The 17,612-nt window shown below is 36.9% G+C and overlaps 1 protein-coding gene across 1 annotated transcript; it reads right to left on the bottom strand.

Moving 5' to 3' along the window:
* Window positions 1–8,797: 8,797 nt before the first annotated feature.
* LOC115740290 (WAT1-related protein At1g09380-like) lies at window positions 8,798–13,052 on the bottom strand. Its single transcript, XM_030673774.2, has 7 exons — window positions 12,892–13,052; window positions 11,123–11,185; window positions 10,029–10,145; window positions 9,684–9,933; window positions 9,395–9,553; window positions 9,123–9,271; window positions 8,798–8,990 (listed from the first exon to the last, which is right to left on the bottom strand). The coding sequence occupies exons 1-7, from the start codon at window positions 13,035–13,037 to the stop codon at window positions 8,798–8,800; spliced, it is 1,077 nt and encodes a 358-aa protein (XP_030529634.2). The 5' UTR covers window positions 13,038–13,052.
* Window positions 13,053–17,612: the final 4,560 nt, after the last annotated feature.

Here is a 17,612-nt window from a genome sequence, read left to right as displayed (position 1 = left end):
TCCTGGTTCTCTCTCTCTCTCTCTCTCTCTGAGCTTGTACACTGATCTTCTTTGGATAGATTCCAGAGAGAGAGAGGGAGAGAGAAAGAGAGAGGCTGCGGAAAGATGCAAGAGAGAGGTTCAATATAAAGGGGAGGGAGAGAAAGCTATAGCTCTTTTCGAGTTTCGTGGGAAAGAAGGGAGTGAGATAGAGATGACTTGCAGCACTCGGGCGCATGCATGGGACAAGGCCTGCCACTGTAACTTACTAAAAGCTGTTCCGCCTTTCAGTCATAATTCCCATTGTCTTATTAATGCCGTGTATCACGAAAGATTGCCGCATTAAGCCCTACGATCGAATGTGATTAGACCTCCATACAAAGTTGACCAGTATAATGCATTGTGGCATCATTATTCGATCTAACTCATCCTCGCAATAGTAGTCCGTTACGTTGTCCGATAAGTATCAAATTTATTAATCAGCATCGGCGCGCTCGTTCTTTTTCCATTTGTGATCGTCTCTCTCCTTCCCTCTCTCTCCTCACATTTTCAAGCCTTCGAGCTTGAGTGCATAGGAAGGTATGGCAAAAACAAGGACGTGCCCCAAAAAATCTGCTTCTCCTCGTGTCCTTCTCCATGCATGCATTGTCATTTCACATAGCTTAGACAAGCTTTGATGATAAGAATCATTTCTGTTCATGCAAAAAATAGGGGGTTCGTGGTGATCTCCTTTAGAGCGAATTTCATGTGAATCGGTTATGCATTGCGTTGGCTACAAGTGCCGGATTCGTGTGAGCATGTATAAATTCATTTATGTGAAGAAACATAATTAGTGGCTTTCCATCTTTTGACTTGCATTAAGTTTTTCGATTATGACATGAATGTGGTTCTTGGGTATTAACTCACATGATTAGTGGTCCAATTTTTTTTGGTCGAATTAGTGGTCCATTTAGCTCAATGCAGTTGTAATGGGGGATGGATTAAGAAACCACAGCTCCTATATAGACTAGACAAATGGAAATACCACTAAAACTTAAAAATCGCACCCTCATGCCACATTTCATCTAGCAAAAAAAATGTCAGACGGGTAACCCTAAACGCACTTCAACCAAACTAATTTTCCGTCTTATAATAATCCCAAACCGGTACCCCTTGTCTCCACCCTCCACGTCAGATCCCAGACTGCTGTCGGATGGTAAATTTGGGTCAGGCTGCAGTTTTGGAATTTTTCATCGGACAAAAAATTAATTCAGTGTGAATGAGTCATGGGGCACCGGTTTGAAATCTTTTGCCAAAGCGAAAATCAGTACGGGATAAACATGTCATAGGGCGCCGGTTTGGGTTTTCGTTGCTATCGACCTTATTTTATGCTTGCAAGAAAAGAAAGAAGAAAACAGTGGGTGCACAAGTTTGAAGTCTTGAACCCATGCCTACCTGTTGGCCAAAGGAAAGGGCCAATGTCCTACACGGTTCGCTTAAGTATCCATCTGCTCCATATTTCGGCAAAAAACAAAATACTCTTGATTAAGCAATCCAACCTCGATCCAACCTTATAATTACTACATTTGGTATTCCGGTGCATCATCAATGGAACCTCCTCCTCATCGGGTCTCTCGAAACCTGGCTAAAAGACAAAGTTCACCGAACCCTAAGTCGCAATTCGAAGTCCCATTCATGGTTGCGGTTCGTCATTCCTCTTCCCCCTGATCCATCTGTCTCCCTGATTTCCCCGGGAGATCAATATCTGACGTCCAAGTTTGGTTTAGGAAAGAAGAAAGGAAACGATGAGACTGAATTTTAGGGAAAAAAATCGGGAATAAACATGAGTTAGGAACCAGAACAGGAAGTGACTCCTAGGTTTTCCCTTTTAACTTTGGGCTTGCGTTTTCTACTGGAAGCAAGAGGACGAGAGGGAGAGAGGGAAAAGGAGATATAGAGGCGAAGAAAGTGATAATCCGTGCTTTGGAAGCACAAGTGAAATTGATTTGAAGAGAAAATAGTCGGATTATACTGAGAACAACAGGGAAATTGTCCAAAAAGTTTTAAACCTATTACATTTTCGCCAATTCAGTCCTAATCTTTCAATTTTGCCAATTGGGTCATAAACCTTTTAATAATTTGTCAACTGAGTTCATCTAACTAATTACCCTCGAAAAATGGTTACGTGGATATTATGGGTGATTGGTTCCGGGATGGGTAGTTCCCACCCTAAAATCGAGAACAGCTCGCTAGAGACCAGTCCCGCAAAATGCGAACCGTGAATCACCCGCTAGTTTCATGGATCCACCCGAGAACCAAACCACCGGTCCGGTTCAATTCTCGGATGGATCCATGGTACCCATCTTACCGAGCACCGACATCAATTAAAAAAGATGCATGAGTGAACCAGGATCTAGTAGAAGTAAAACTATGAGAGCCTAGTCGAAATTCAAGGCCTTGATAGGTCAAAATACTTGAGAGATTGAGATATTTTTAGGTGCAAGATCCAACGAAAAATCATTGAATCTATAAAGTACAAAAAAGCTGAGAATATTCCAAGTTGTAGAAGTAAAACTGCTATTCCAATAGTCCTGGGAATCACATGAATCAAAATTTAAGGGAGATATCTTCCATTAAAAAAAAATATATCTATATTATATAAACATGGCTGGTCCGGTTGGATAATTTCCACTTGAAATCGGGAACGAAACCAGTACCCCCGGTTCCAAAGAGATTGGAACCGGTATCTGCCGCTTATCATCCAAAATCAGCTGGTTGGTACGATCTGGTCCGGTTTGGGTGGATCCCCATTTTTTGCTCACCCCTAGTGAATACCTAGTTAGGGTCGACCGTCCGACGTGGCTGGACCGATGTTGATGTGAACACTAAATATCAAATTGACGATGTGTTTCTTTTTTCCTTTTTTAAAGTAGAAAAAGCCTCTTGACCTTTCGCATCTTTTGTCCTAAATCAATTGAAAGCTCTTCTTGCCCCAAATCAGTTGCTCACTCACATTATTGGCTGGATTGGCTCTGATTGGGTATCCATGTAAGCATCTCTCGGGATAAATTGATTGGGTTGACTCAATTGATAAATTGTCAAAATGTTTATGACTCATTTAGCAAAATTGAAAGTTTATGATTGAATTAGTAAAATCGCAATAAATTACATTTTTTTGGATAATGGCCCCTAATAATAACCGCATTAATCTTCTATTAACGTTTATTAAGCTCGGTACACTTTCATGTAACTTGTTAGAGCTTCTACATTTTACGTAGTGCCCCAATTTACGGGTACAAGCATGTCCACGGATGGCGTTAAACTTTTCCAATTTGGTATGATTCTCTCCAACCGAGATCATTAACGCATCCAAATTGTGAATCACGCATCTGTAAATTCTTGTTCATTATGCTTTGGACTTTTTATTTTATTTTATTTTATGTTTGTAGATTATTACAAAGCTAAGCATATTCCTACTTATGAAAATGCATTCACCACTTCACATTTTTCTTCCCATAGAAAGTTGTCAATAGGTGGGTGGTTATATGTCAATATTGGGATCTCATTTTCATTCGACTAACTATTCTAGGTAGCCAAAAGAGGCCATAGGATTCACACAACTAAACAATTGAGGTACTATGTTACTAAAAAGAGAGGGGGGGAAAGACAATTTAGTTATTTATATACAAAATAAGAAGTAAACCCATCGGCACTTTTTAAGTTCAACCTTTACTCCGAATTTTTATTCTTTCAGTGACTCTTCTAAGAAAATAGACGAAATCATAATTCGAGCGACCATAACAATTAGGGATAAATGCACTAGAAGTTCTAAAACTTATCGCGAAAATGCAATTGAGTCCTAAAACTTGCATAAAGTACAATCAAATTTTAAAACTTGCTAAATTGATGCAATCGAGTCCTTCATTAACTCTATTCAATTTGGCTAGTGAAAAATGCTGATGTGGTTTGTTTTGTTATTTCCTCACTCCAACGTAGTGATGACATAACTAAAACATGAAATATAAGGCTAAAAACGACACCGTTTTGGTCCAAAATTAGTTTTTTGATACATAATTACTTTATGTTATATTAAAATAAGTAAAATTTACGCAAAAAAAAAAAAGATGCAGGCAAGGGCCCTCGTCGTCGCCACCCCACCCCCCCCCAACCAATCGCCAGGAAGGGCCGGTGATCGTGGGAAAATGGTTGGCAAGCGAGAGCCCGCGACCAGGGCGGATCGGCCCATGCCCGGGTCTTGCTAAATGCCACCAATGGTGGGGGTCGGTCAATAGTGGCAGTGCTTGGTCGGACCCGGGTGAGGGCTAACAATCCTTGCCTGATCCGGTTGAGGGTTGCAATCTTCGCCGAGATCCGAGCGACGCAGGCCCGGGCCAACCATTCCCCCACTATTGTCGGCCCCTCCCAAGGATGGCGGGACAACGACGGCGATGGCTACAAGCACTTGCCTGCGTATTCCTTTTATTTTGGAATTTTACTTATTTTTTAATAGAACTTAAATAAGATTTGTATTAAAAATCATACGTAGACTCAAAATGATGTCGTTTTGGCGACTTCAGCATGCATAGCATAGGAAAAATATTTAAAAAAAAAAAAACAACGTAGGCATTTTTCGTTAGCCAAATTGGACGGACTTAACAAAATGACTCGATTGTATCGCTTTGATAAGATTTAGGACTTAATTGCATTTTTTGCAAGTTTTAGAATCTAATTGCACCCTCGGGATAAGTTTTAGAATTTCGAATCTACTCATCCCTAATAATTAATGTCAACCACCTCCAAACAAGAAAGACCTCATATTTCAAAATCAAGCTTAAATTTCTTTCATTTTATCGCCATTTGAATTTATTTCCAAAGCTAAGTCTGCAAACATATTCTCTCTCTCCAATTAAAACATCTCGTTTCTTTTTCTTCTTTGCTTGAAAGAAAGAAAGAAAGAATAGATATGTTGGAGATTGGTTTCGAACCTAGAAGCTTAGGAAATTAATCAATGCCTTAATCAAAGATGTGTTTTGTAAGAACAAGAATAACTAAATAAATCATAGAAAAATGAATGAGCGAAACATGAGAGGGATAAACAAATGCACATATATATAGATGAAAAAGGAAGACCAATTCGGATTCTTTAAACGAAAAAGGTCAACCCATACCCATTAAACCGGCCCCTTTCCAGTGGCCCGGATTAGCGATCGGCCCATGAAATTCGATTGAAAGGAAAAGCCCGGCCCCTCCTCTATTTCCCTCTCCTCTTCTATCTCTCTGGTTTTTTTTAATCGATTTTTTTGGTAAATGTAATAGTCTAATTTTTATTTATTTATATGCCATCACTACACGATCTTTTAATAGGATTTTTGTTTAAAAAAATCACAATATGATAGAGTTAAGTACACTGAAAATACTAGGAAGGCGAACTCTTGGACAATGGAGTATAAGTTTGTTTTAGAGGGTGTGGAAGAAGCGCTAGGGTGACAAAAAGACTTTTGAGAGGAGTAAGGGCATTTTTGTCTTTTAGTAATAGTGAAAGGCAATCCAATAGTACGTTAATAAGTAAAGTTCTCTTACTGATGGTATATTTTAGGGTAATATCGTCCATTCAAAATGACAAGGACATCTGTATAGGCGTAAAAACCGAATCAAACTGCGAATCGAACCGAGCTAAAAGTTTGTGCATTTTAGTTCGATTCGATTTTTGATTCGAATAATTGAAAAATAACCATTTTTTTTTGCAGTTCAATATTAACCAAAAATCACCATTCTTTTTTCTTTTTTCTTTCTTTTCTTTTCTTTTTTTCATTTTTAGGGCAAAGAGCACGTGGGGCCGCCAGCCGTGGGCGAGGGGTCGCGGCCCTTGCTCACCCTAGCAGGCCATAGGGAGGGCGGGCGAGGCCGCAACGCCCTCGCCAACCTTAGTGAGTAGCCGTGACTCGTCATCCACGGCCGGCGAGGGCCGTGCTGGTGGCTCACCCGGAACCAAAAAAGAAAAAAAGAAAAGAAAAGAAAAGAAAGAAAAAGGAAAAATAATAATAATAATCAGAAAAAAAAAATCGAAAATCGAACTGGATTTTTTGTTAAGTTCATATTCAGTCCAAGATGAGATTTGGCTTAGTTCAAGTTGACATCCAAATGATTCAATTCGGTTCGATTTTCTTGAAAAATCAAATTGAGTTGAATCATTGACATCCCCAATGTTTGCAAATATATTTGGAATGAAAAACGCACAAGCCCCGAGAACTTACATTGAGATGTGTCTTGGCCAAAAAGGAAAAAAAAAAGTATCATGAGAGACGAATATGCCGCAATTGGACTTATTATGACTACTAATTACCGGAGTACACCCTACAAGTTAACAAGATCTGGGCTTGCCATGGAAAATGGATTAATTCTAACATTACCCTTATATGTGAAGTGCATATTTTGACAGAACCTTTTCCATCATTCAAATATTCAATCGAATTTCTCTGTTTAGAACAAACACATATGAGAAAAAAGGGAGTTAATAAGATTAGTTGAAAAAGGACAAATCAGAGTTTTGGCACCTTAATTTTTAAACCTACAGCAACAAACATGAAATTTCGTCCCCTAGGCGAGACCTAAAGTGACAAAACCAGTTTTGTCTATCATTCTTAGTAACCATTCTTCACCGGCATTTTTTTTTTTGGGACAAAAAATTATCGAAATTTGGCTATTTGGTTCGTCAATCATTCCGATAGCTTCAATTCATGAAAAGCGACAAGTTACTTAATTTTGGGTTTGACAAAAAAAAACTTAAATTTGGATAATATGTGGGGTGGGATCAAATTGCATCACTGTAAGCAAAACAAAACTTAACACTTAAAACGATAAACCTTGGACTTCAAATATGATACTACTACTACAATATCTTTATAGGAAGGGTTAAATCCCAAGCTACTGTTCACAGTATATTTACTCCAAATTTGCCTCACAAGAAATTTCAAACCGATAAATCCCTTACTCAAATCAACGATATCTTTTTCGGAAGGGTTAAATCCCAAGCTGCTATCCCACAATATTTTTATTCCAAATGCTTCTCACAAAAAATTGCGAACCGACATCCATTATCCAAATCTACCATTGGTTAGAATGACGTTCAATATCCCATTAATCTACTCAGAGAGGATTAAGGTGACTCATTTAATAAGATGACTAACACATGCATTATAGTATACACGAGCAATTTGGAGAAAAATATAGCAATGCGGAAATGCATGGAGAAAAAAAATATAATAATTTTATATATATAAAAAATATAATATATCTTGTATTTACATGTATCTATATTTGGTCTCCTATTTAAGGAATCTTGATGTCACTATGGAAAATTCATCATAACTTCAAATTACGAGTTTATGTTGGTGTATTTTTTTTTTTGGTAAATATGTTGGTCTATTTTTTTTTTTGGGTCCAAAAATATGTTGGTCTATTTGAATGTGTGATTAATGAAAAATGTTGAAGAAGAGAAAATTATTCCCACAGAGCGTTGAGATTCGCTAAACAGGATGCCAAATGTCGATATATGTAAAACGAGACATTGATATTATATCCATGTATTTCTGCATTGTCATAGTAAGCGGCCTTCACAGTTGTCATCTTAGTGTGCTTGAACAGCTAAAATATATTATTCCTCATATATGTTTTAGCCATATTACCAAATGAAGCCACCTTATTCCTCCTTAAATAGATTGATTCATCGTGCCTCTGTATTCACAATTCAAAATAAAAAACAAAGGCTACAAGTATGAACTCGTCCAATAGACTTTTAGGGATATTCATGATCATTGCTGCCCTCCTGAAAGCTTGCTCAGGAGAAACCCATGTCGAGACAACAGCTTACCCGGAGAGTAACGCTGACCATTCATTGCAAATCCAAGGATGGCGACGACCTTGGCGTTTAGCAGATCCCTCCTGTTGGCATGTGGGAATTTCATTTTAGGCCCCTATCTCCGAGTCCCGCCCTCTTCTCTTGTAGCTTCCAATGGCCTGGTCAACTTTACTATTTTGATATATATGTTGAGAAAAGAGATGACCCGTGATGTTTTGACAAGTGTCAGTGGTATATACTGCCTACAGGTCCGTGTCTTGAGAGGACAATGTGTGAAAAGTGGAACTCCTGAAATTACCCAGGGTAATTTATGCCTATACCACTCTATAACAATCTGATTATTGAATATGAATAAGATGTGATAAGCTCTCTTTTGGGTGAAATTGTAATATTTGATGGATATCTTTTAATGGTTTTTTTTATTACACTTTTTCATGGTGTTTTTTTGTTTTTTTTTTCACTTTTTCATGGTGTTGATGCGTCAATATCTATTGCCTTCACTTGTTTAACACTCGACAAAATAAAACAAAATAAATCTTAATAGATGTTATCTGAGAGGAGCATGGTTGGTTGGTTCTATCTCTAGCAAAACTAAAACAAAATAAAATGAAGAAAAAAAGGGAAAAAAAAATCTTAAATGAAGAGTGGAACCGATCAAGGAAAATGTAGGCAGTTCAATGTAAAAGGGGATGTCAGAAGCCAATAAAAGCCAATATAACATCGTCGACAGGTGACCATTGAGATTCAGACCAATTCATGCTCCAAACAAAATACAAGACGATTTATATGATAATGAGGCCTCACTAATTATGCAAAGATATGAGATCTCAAAGGGGTGTCATTCAAGTAAATGACTTTCAATGAAGGACTGCCCTCCAATTATTCCAGGAGTTCCAATTCTTGAGGTGTCAACATGTGCAATCAGAATGGAGAAATCACGACCTGAGAAGTCGAATTGGATCGGATCGTTATTCAAGCGACTCAGGAACATCGGTTCGGATCCTGCCGGCTTTCGTTGTTTGCGTGAGGATGAGGCTGCAACTCCGAGTCTTCTTTCTCGTGGTACTTGCCTGCTTCTTCCATGTCGGCAGTGATTCTCGCTTTCTCTGCTTCCTTGCCCTTGCCCCACAGAACGAAGTAGAGCCCGGCAATGATGAACACAACCCCTAACGACCTAAAATCCAAAGGGAAACAAAGAAAATCTCAGTAAATACATCATTATCAATTTGTAGCCGGCCCTCAAAATTTGTTCAACTTCACATTTTGATATATCTTAACCTAACTTTACCATAAAATGAATACGTACGTTCCAACGTATAGTTTGTCGTGGAGTGCCCAGCTCAGGAGGGTCGACATGACAAGCAACAAAGGGCTGAAGACAGAGGTATGGAGCGGGCCTTTTATGTGGACACACCAGGACATGATGCAGAACGCGAGCCCAGAACACACAATACCCTGAAATTGAAAAACCATTACCACACCTTTGTGCGAAACATTTCCCACACTATTGACGCACGAGAGCCACAATAGGGCCACTCTACTATTTGTTGAAGTTCATTCAATGTCTAGGACGCGTACTGCATAGAAAACTGCAATGAGCCGGATCGTGGATCTCAAGGACCAGGCAGCAAAATTGCATTCAGTAACAGCACCGACGATCGAACATTCGATGCTAGCCATGAGACACGCTAGCATTGTGGTTGTGTAAGGAGCTGGAAATTTACGGCTCAATTTCACCTGAACTTGATACGAAACAATCATTAGGAGATTGAAGCGAACAACTTCCTATTTGATATAAATTTCTTCCCGCAGAAGAGAGATATAGAAAATAACCGTAGAAGCCAAAAAAAGGAAATGTTTCATTCACCTGAATGATGAGCCAAAGAGCCCAGCTAGAAGTGCTACCAAAGAGAAGGCAAGGTCCCAATATGGAGTGGCTTTTGTGGGTCGAGCGTTTATCTGTCATTTTATCTGCATAGCTCCAATGAATACCAGAGTTACTTTCTGCAATGGTGTGACCATGGTAAAACGAGAGCAGCATTGCTCCACCCACGCATAGTAGCGTTCCGGTCATTTTCGCTCGCCCCGCTTTTGTCTTCATTTCGAACAATTCTTGTCTATCCAAAAGCATTCATTGATTAGGCGATTGCATTTTGCTTAGTAGTTTCGAACGGGGTCGGACAAATAGATCAAGGATGAGAATATACGGTACTTGAAGATCAGGGCGAGCACAAACGTCACGGCAGGGAGGGTATTGGTCATTGCTCCTGCGATCATGGGATTCGCATTGTTCAGGCCCATAAAAAACAAAACTTGGTTCATGGAAGCCCTGCACAATTTGGTTGAACTTTCAATTCCACGAAATGTTATTATTGTTATTTTTTTGTTTCCTCTCGAGTCTTGAGGTGCGGAGACGAGCACAAATTTTTTACATGCGTCAAAACATTATTTTTTTGGATTTTGCACGTGTTTCTGATGATATGAGAATTAATAGATGAGCTCGAACTAGTGCCTCATTGACAAAGATTCTGATCCAAAAAAGTAATTTTAATTAGAATCGTATTTTCTGATTCTTTTCTTTGGATGATTTTTAGTGAATCAAAACACATTTGGTATATGCACAAAATTTCTGTTCACGAATAGAAATGTGCTTGGTAACTATACAAATTTATATTCCCGAAAACAACCAGGTGGCAAGAATTCTTTTTTTTTTTTAAATTTAAATTTAATTTTTATTTTTATTTTTTTCAAAAATTTTCAATTTTTTTTTTACATTTTTTTTATTTTCCCTCCATTTTTATTTTTTAATTTTTTTTAATTTTTTAATTTTCTTGAATTTTTAATTTCCCCTCCTTTTAAAATTTTTTTTTAATTTTTTTGTTAAATTTTAAAGCTTATTTTTTAGTTTAATTTAAAAAAACTTATTTAAAAAATTAGTTGTTAGTAAATTTTTAAATCTAATTTTAACTTCTTCTTTTTTTAAGTTCAGGAGTTGACTTGGAAGCCCACGTTAAAAGTGATTCTTTTTTTTCCAGAATCAACTTTTTTTATTCTTTTTTTGCTCCAAAATTATTCTTAGGAATATGATCAGAATCAAAATCATTTACGTTACTAAACGTATTTTTTATCTTTTTTATTTCGAGGAGCATAATCAGAAAATTAGAATCGTTGCCAAATAGACTCTTAGTGACTATAGTGCACGACTGAGATTTTTGTTCTTTTTGGTTGAGCACGACTAAGAATAGAATGGTAACAACATAATCAATTCCAAATCAATGCAAAATCAAGAGATGGAAGCTTACTTACCCAAGAAGGGAAACTAAGAAAATATGGAACAGGATTCGCACTGTAATCTTCGGCCTTGTCTTCCTATGATGGACAATAATCATGAATAACAAATAAATTCGAATTCAAATTTGACTATGGTATGATAATCATGATGAGGGTACTCATGTATTCAATTTGCCTAAGAAGAGAAACTTTCTCATGTATTGGAAAAACCTGAACAGGTCTCCTGATAGCACTAATTCTATGCAAAGCCATATTGCTACTTTCAGAACTCCTTTGCCTAAGGAAAGAACCCTAAAATATACATGCGTCTGGTCCAGGAGAAATTCTTCAATATTTTCTATTTTCAGGTATTCACTTTGTTAGTGCATTTTTCCTTAGACACATGCACCCGTTTATTTCGTTTCTTAATGATGTTATATAATACATTTAAAATGAAACTTGAGGAAGTGAACACCAAATTTCATTTTTAGAAAACCCTTCTTTGATGAATAGATAGATTGCCTAAACCCAAAAATAGAAGAAAAGAGAAAAAGTGAGACATTTAGTTGGGGTGATTTTATCCAATTGGGTCCATTATTACCGAGACAAACCACTTATGCATAAGTGGTGAACAAAAATTCCACAAGGTTAGATGGTTTCAATTGGTATATTAATTGCCAAATCTAGGAAATCTATAATCATTTCGCTTCAAGGGAAAAATTGTTCAAAAAATTATAAATTTATTGCATTTTTGTCAATTCAGTCTTAATCATTTTCACGTTTTGCCAATTGAGTCTTTCTAGTCAATTTTGGTCAGAAATCATAAAAATGAACGTCTGCCATTCTACATAGCACGGTTGGCGCTGTTGTGGACAATTGTTAATAATATTTTAACGTAATTTGGAAGTTTCTATTATTTACTATTTTATTTTTCCTTTTTTTTCTTTTCTTCCTCACTTTCTGGCTGGCCACCGCAAAAAAAGTGAAGAAAAAAATAGAAAAAGAAAATAAAAATTCAAAAATACATTAAGATGTTGTTAAAAATTATTCAAATCAACGCCGACCGTGCCACGTAGGACAGCCGATGTTCATGTCGGTAATTTCCAGTCAATGGGCTCAATTGGCACAACGTAATTGAGTTTGAAACTGAATTGGCAAAAATGGGCTAGATTTAGGACTTTTTGAACAATTTTCCTGATTTTCCGGTATAAGAAATGAACAATGTCTTTGTAAGAGACAAGTTGTTTTAAAATAGACATGATAAAGTGTTTTGTATTTTTGCATCATAATTGCTATGTCCCACGTCATTTAGAATGCGAGTCTCACACCAACTTCTCCCCTAAAGTGCTGTGTGACGTGGCACCCATGCACGGCCACCTTAATTAGCCGTTTCAATAAGTCCATGATCATGGCCAAACGTGCGACCAAAAAAAATATTAAAAGAAGAACTTCTTGGCCAAACGAAAGATGAGTCAAAGAACTTCTTCACTACTCCTTAAACGACCTCGTACTACAGCCTCTTAGCTTCGCTCTGCTTTAGGGTTTTGACCTCACACAAAGGTCTCATCCATGCTTTGATCAAGTTTGAGCAGAAGTCAAAACACAATAGTTCTTGCGAACCAAGAAACATGCATGACCGCTGAACACTAATCGTAATCCCCAACCAAAGTTTGACTCACCATCATCACCAGGAAAGCAGTGCAGCACGCAGTCATGTAAAACGGAATTAAAAGAAACATCATTTTTCCAATAAACCCGAGTTTTTCTTCCCGATGGAGAAGCCGGTATATTTTCAGTTGTGTTACCTTTCCAGGAAAAGAGCGAAAGGGACGATGGCAATGGTAGCAATGATCTGGCGATAGGTGACGAGCACGATAGGGTTCATTCCATCGTCCATGGCCAGCTTTGATACCAAGCTCAATCCTGCAAATCCCACTTGTACAAGCACCATGGCCAAGATGGCATCAGATCGAAACTTCCCATTTCTTTTATGTTATCTCTTTCCGTCTCTCTCGCGGGCTATATCAATCTTCTCTGGGCTGACTCCAGAGATGAGAGAGAGAGAGAGAGAGATGCAAAATGCCACGGAAAGGTAGCTCCTACAGTTTCATGAACAACGAAAGAGATGGTTCCACAGTAAATGTATTGTTACAGAGAGACAGAAAGAGGGACCTATTGCAACACCTGTTGGCATGCATGGGACAAGGGTTGCCAGATTGTGAAAATTAAGTGATATTATCGCTTTCAGTTATGAGCTTCTCTTTGGTTGGCTGCTTCTTCTTCTTCTTCTTGTTCTCTGTGGCTTGCATCGGCATTTAGAAGCATCCCAGCGACCAAACAGCTTTGCTAAAATGGAAAAAAGGGGAGAGACCAAAATTGCTTTTGCTATGAATGTGCCACTTCGAAGATGAACCGCAATGCCAAGGCAGCAGAGCTAGCAAAGAGAAGGAAAGGTCCAAGAAGAAGTTGCTTTTGTTGGTGTGCTGGTTTGGTATTTGTTTGTCATTTTCTCTCTGCACACCTCCAATGAATGCCCAAGTTACCGATTCGGATGTTGCGTCCATGGTAAAACGAGAGTAGCGTCCCTCCGCTCACACAAACCGGCGTCTCGATCGCTTTCGCCTTCAGCTTGATTCCAAGTGATTCCTGTCTATCCAAGACAAATCGCCGAAAATGCGAACAGGTCTTTTAAGGGTGAATGTGTAATGACTAGTAGGGTACTTATTAAGCTTGTGAACAGTACTGGATGACTAATTTGATAAGTTGAGAGGCTAGATTGAACAAATTGATAGTTTAAGAACTAAATTGAATATTTAGGAATAATTCAGAGGTCACATTAAGGGAACACAAGCCCAAGGATGACATCGCATATTGGATTATAGTGTAGGCATTATTAGTATCGTTTTCCTTTCAATAAATCCCCTTCATTGATTTCTTACGGAAATATCTATGGTCCCGTTTGGTTAAAAAAGAAGAAAGGAAACAATGAGGATGAGTTTTACTAAGGAAAAAGAATGGGAATTGATTCCTAGCTTACTGTGTTTGGTATTATTTTGGAATTGAATCTATATTATAAATTTTACATTTTGTAAATCCTTATAGACCTAAGCTAATTACATACTTGTGAAATGCACTTACCATTTCGAGTTTTCTTCTCGTAAAAAGCTGTCAATAGGTACATTGCTCTATGTTAATGGAAACAAGGTAATATAATATGCTTTTCATTCAAGATTTGATAGCACACACCTTCATCTCAGGCTACCAAAGACCATTAAGAAATACAGGGGGAAATCGTCAAAAAAGTCATAAACCTTTCATACTTTTTTCAATTCAGTCCTAAACCTATTAAATTTGACTATTCAGTCCTAAACCATTTCACTTGTGCCAATTCAATTCTATTTACCGAAAATCGTTGACGTGGACATCGGCGACAATTTTTAATAATTTTTATTTAAAAAAATCGATTTTTTTTTTTTGGGTTTGCTAACTTTAAGGCTGGTGACCCTTGCCGGATTAGGGCCGGCGGGGGTCGCCGGCATTGAAGCTAACAAGGTAAAAAAAAAAAAGGAAAAATATATTTTTTCAAATAAAAATTATTAAATATTATCCATATCGGCTCCGGCGGTGTCATGTAAGACAGTTGGCATCTATGTTAGCGATTTCCGGCGAATAGGATTGAATCGGTGCAAAGTGAAAAGGTTTAGAACTGAATCGGCAAACTTAAAAGGTTTAGGACTTAATTGGCAAAAGTGTAAAGGTTTATGACTTTTTTGACAATTTTTCCCGAAATACAATCTCGTTTCTATGTTGTGAAATTTTTTTGTGGGACGAAAATTAAATTGCACAAATAACGTGTCGGCGTGTCGAGTACCAGTATCGGTGCTACTTAGGTTGTACCGGATTGGGATTCAACCCGTCCTAAAAACATGTCGTTATCTTAGTAAATTGAAGACCTCTCTTAGGACCAACTGCCAAACCTAAATCATGTCGTAATCATGTTTGAAGTCCAAAAATTTAATCGTTTAACCGTTAAGCTTTGTTTTGCTCCTAGTGATGCAAATTTGGTCCCAGCCAACATTTTATCCAAATTTTGCCGCATTGTCGCTTTTCATGGACAGGAGCTACCCGAATGTCTTTAACGAACCAACACCGCCAAACACAAGATTTAGATAGTTTCTTTTATCTCAAAAATAATTGTCATGACAGGATGGTTATTAAGACTGGTATACGAAATTGATTTACAAAATGAGTCGACACATTTATATAGGAAACCAAAATTTTCAACCAATCTTAGTAAGCTGGGAAAAATTATCCAAAAAGTCATAAACTTATTGCACTTGTGCCAATTCAGTCCTAAACTTTTTATTTGTGTCAATTCAGTCTTAAACCTTTTGACAACTTGTCGGTTCAGTCCTAAACATGTCAATTATGCCAATTTGATCCTAAACCTCTTAATGATTTGCCAAACTAGTTGTAAACCTTTTCACGAATTATCAATTTAGTCATTCCGGCAAATTATTCAAATAATAGGTTTAGGACTAAAATGGCAAAATTTCAAAAGATTTAGGACTAAATTAGTAAAAATTTAAAAGGTTTAGGAATAAAGTGGTAAGTTGTCAAAATGTTTAGGACTGAATCGGCACGATTGAAAGGTTTAGGACTAAATTGGTACAAGTGCAACAAGTTTAGGACATTTTTGGTAATTTTCCAGTAAGTTTAGCATTGCTCGAATGTATTTGTCCTAAATGGAGTGAATGATGGAGGCTTCACTTAAAATTGGTACCTATACCTTATAATTCCATTTTGTGGTTCTTCAAATTTTCTTTTTACAGTGAATATGCGGTAATTTTACACATATATAGCTGCATCTTCAGCATTTACTCCCGCACCATTTCCTTGGCTTAGTTATACTTTACATGCTTCTTTAATTGCTAAAAGTTAATACCGATCCCAATTTATTCAGTATTTGTGATCAAAATAGGAAGAAATTGAATATTCTTTTTCTTTTCCAAGTAACATTTCATTCATTTTTACAAGAAAACGGATAGAAACATCGCAGTCCAATTTCTACAATTGCAAAATAAAATAAGTTGCAAATAGCAATATTAATAATTAAAATAAGGATAGAGGTTATACGCTCAAAGAGAAATCCATGTCTTTAAACCAAAATCGCCAACCGATCACCAAATTCGTCTTCAATAATGAGCACACATCGATCCGTTGATATGGCTTTGCCTTTAGGCGTTGTTATATTGCAATTTCCACAGGTGCAATACTTGGCATTTGCAACAAGATGAAAGATTCCGAGTTCTATAAGATGCTCTTCTTGAGTGATCCGCGCACTACATCCATAGATAATTTCTTTTCTTTCCTTCATTTCAATCCAATTCGGCTGATGCTATTTACTTCAATTACTCTCAAATTCACCTCTTTCTAGAAATTACCAAGGACAATTAATAATAGTGGTTATCAACTTTTCTTCGATTAAATTCCTATATAATTTCGCATTACCAACTCTTTTTTGAGTTATCTACCAATTTTCATTTAGCCTTTTCAATTACCAGCTTCGATCTCTTATTTGAGACGAAAACAAATTTGACTTGTCATGCGCCACCATTCTTTTATCTGTTTTACCAAAGAATTACATTTACGAACCACTATATGAAATTAAAAACCTTTATTGGCACGATTTCCAAAATTTTCCCCAAGTAAGATACCAGGTATCGTTTTGAGTTGCCTTTTCTCATTTGAAAAATAATCTAATATTAATAACCAATAAAATTATTTTATGAAATGGTTATTGAACTTATGATGATTCACACGAAAGATTTTACCGAAATAAGTTTGATTACGAAAGAGTAAAGTTTGCTGCTAACGGTACATTACTACCTGAAGTTATGGTTCATTACTATATGAAGTTACTTAATAAAATTGATAAAATTTACCATGAATCACAGAATCAGTAAAGTTTACTACAAACAAATGATGTTCACACAAATTATGATCTTGATGAATGTGGTACATCACAAAATAGATGAAGTTACTCATAATAACCATACTCTACCACATGAAATTTTATTTAAATTTGTCCGTAAAAGATTTACTAAAAATGAGATGCACTTTGCCTTGGTTTACCACAAATAAATTTCTGAACCGTTACACGAAGTTAGGGATGCCCATGGGCCCCCAGTTAACCAGTAATAAAATAAGACATCCCTACATTTTTTATTATTCTGATTGAACGGAATTAACAGAAAAACTTGATTAAACCAATTTGACAAGTTTCGGAACTTGATTTCACTTTTTGAAAGTCTTAGGACTTAATTACACTTTTGTTTAAGACTTCCAATACCTTTTATCCCAATTCTTTTAATAAAAGATAAAAGTTGCTAACATAAAAGTTGCTCAATTTCATTATAAGAAAATTATTGGTCAAGTGATTATGTTGTTTGTTCATATTAAAACAAGTTTTTTTTTTCTACCAAATATTAAAACTAGTTCAATTGTCGGTGGACGCAAAAGAAAT

The sequence above is a fragment of the Rhodamnia argentea genome, chromosome 1, assembly GCF_020921035.1.
Source record: "Rhodamnia argentea isolate NSW1041297 chromosome 1, ASM2092103v1, whole genome shotgun sequence".
Taxonomy (NCBI): domain Eukaryota; kingdom Viridiplantae; phylum Streptophyta; class Magnoliopsida; order Myrtales; family Myrtaceae; genus Rhodamnia; species Rhodamnia argentea.
This window is presented reverse-complemented; position numbering and strand designations above follow the sequence as displayed.

Coding starts and splice junctions, on each gene's coding strand:
- LOC115740290 (XM_030673774.2), bottom strand. CDS start 13,037: ATGGTGCTTGTACAAGTGGGATTTGCAGGATTGAGCTTGGTATCAAAG. Junction 10,146..11,122: donor TTCTTAGTTTCCCTTCTTGG/GTAAGTAAGCTT, acceptor CAAATTGTGCAG/GGCTTCCATGAACCAAGTTT. Junction 9,272..9,394: donor TCATTGCAGTTTTCTATGCA/GTACGCGTCCTA, acceptor TTTCAATTTCAG/GGTATTGTGTGTTCTGGGCT.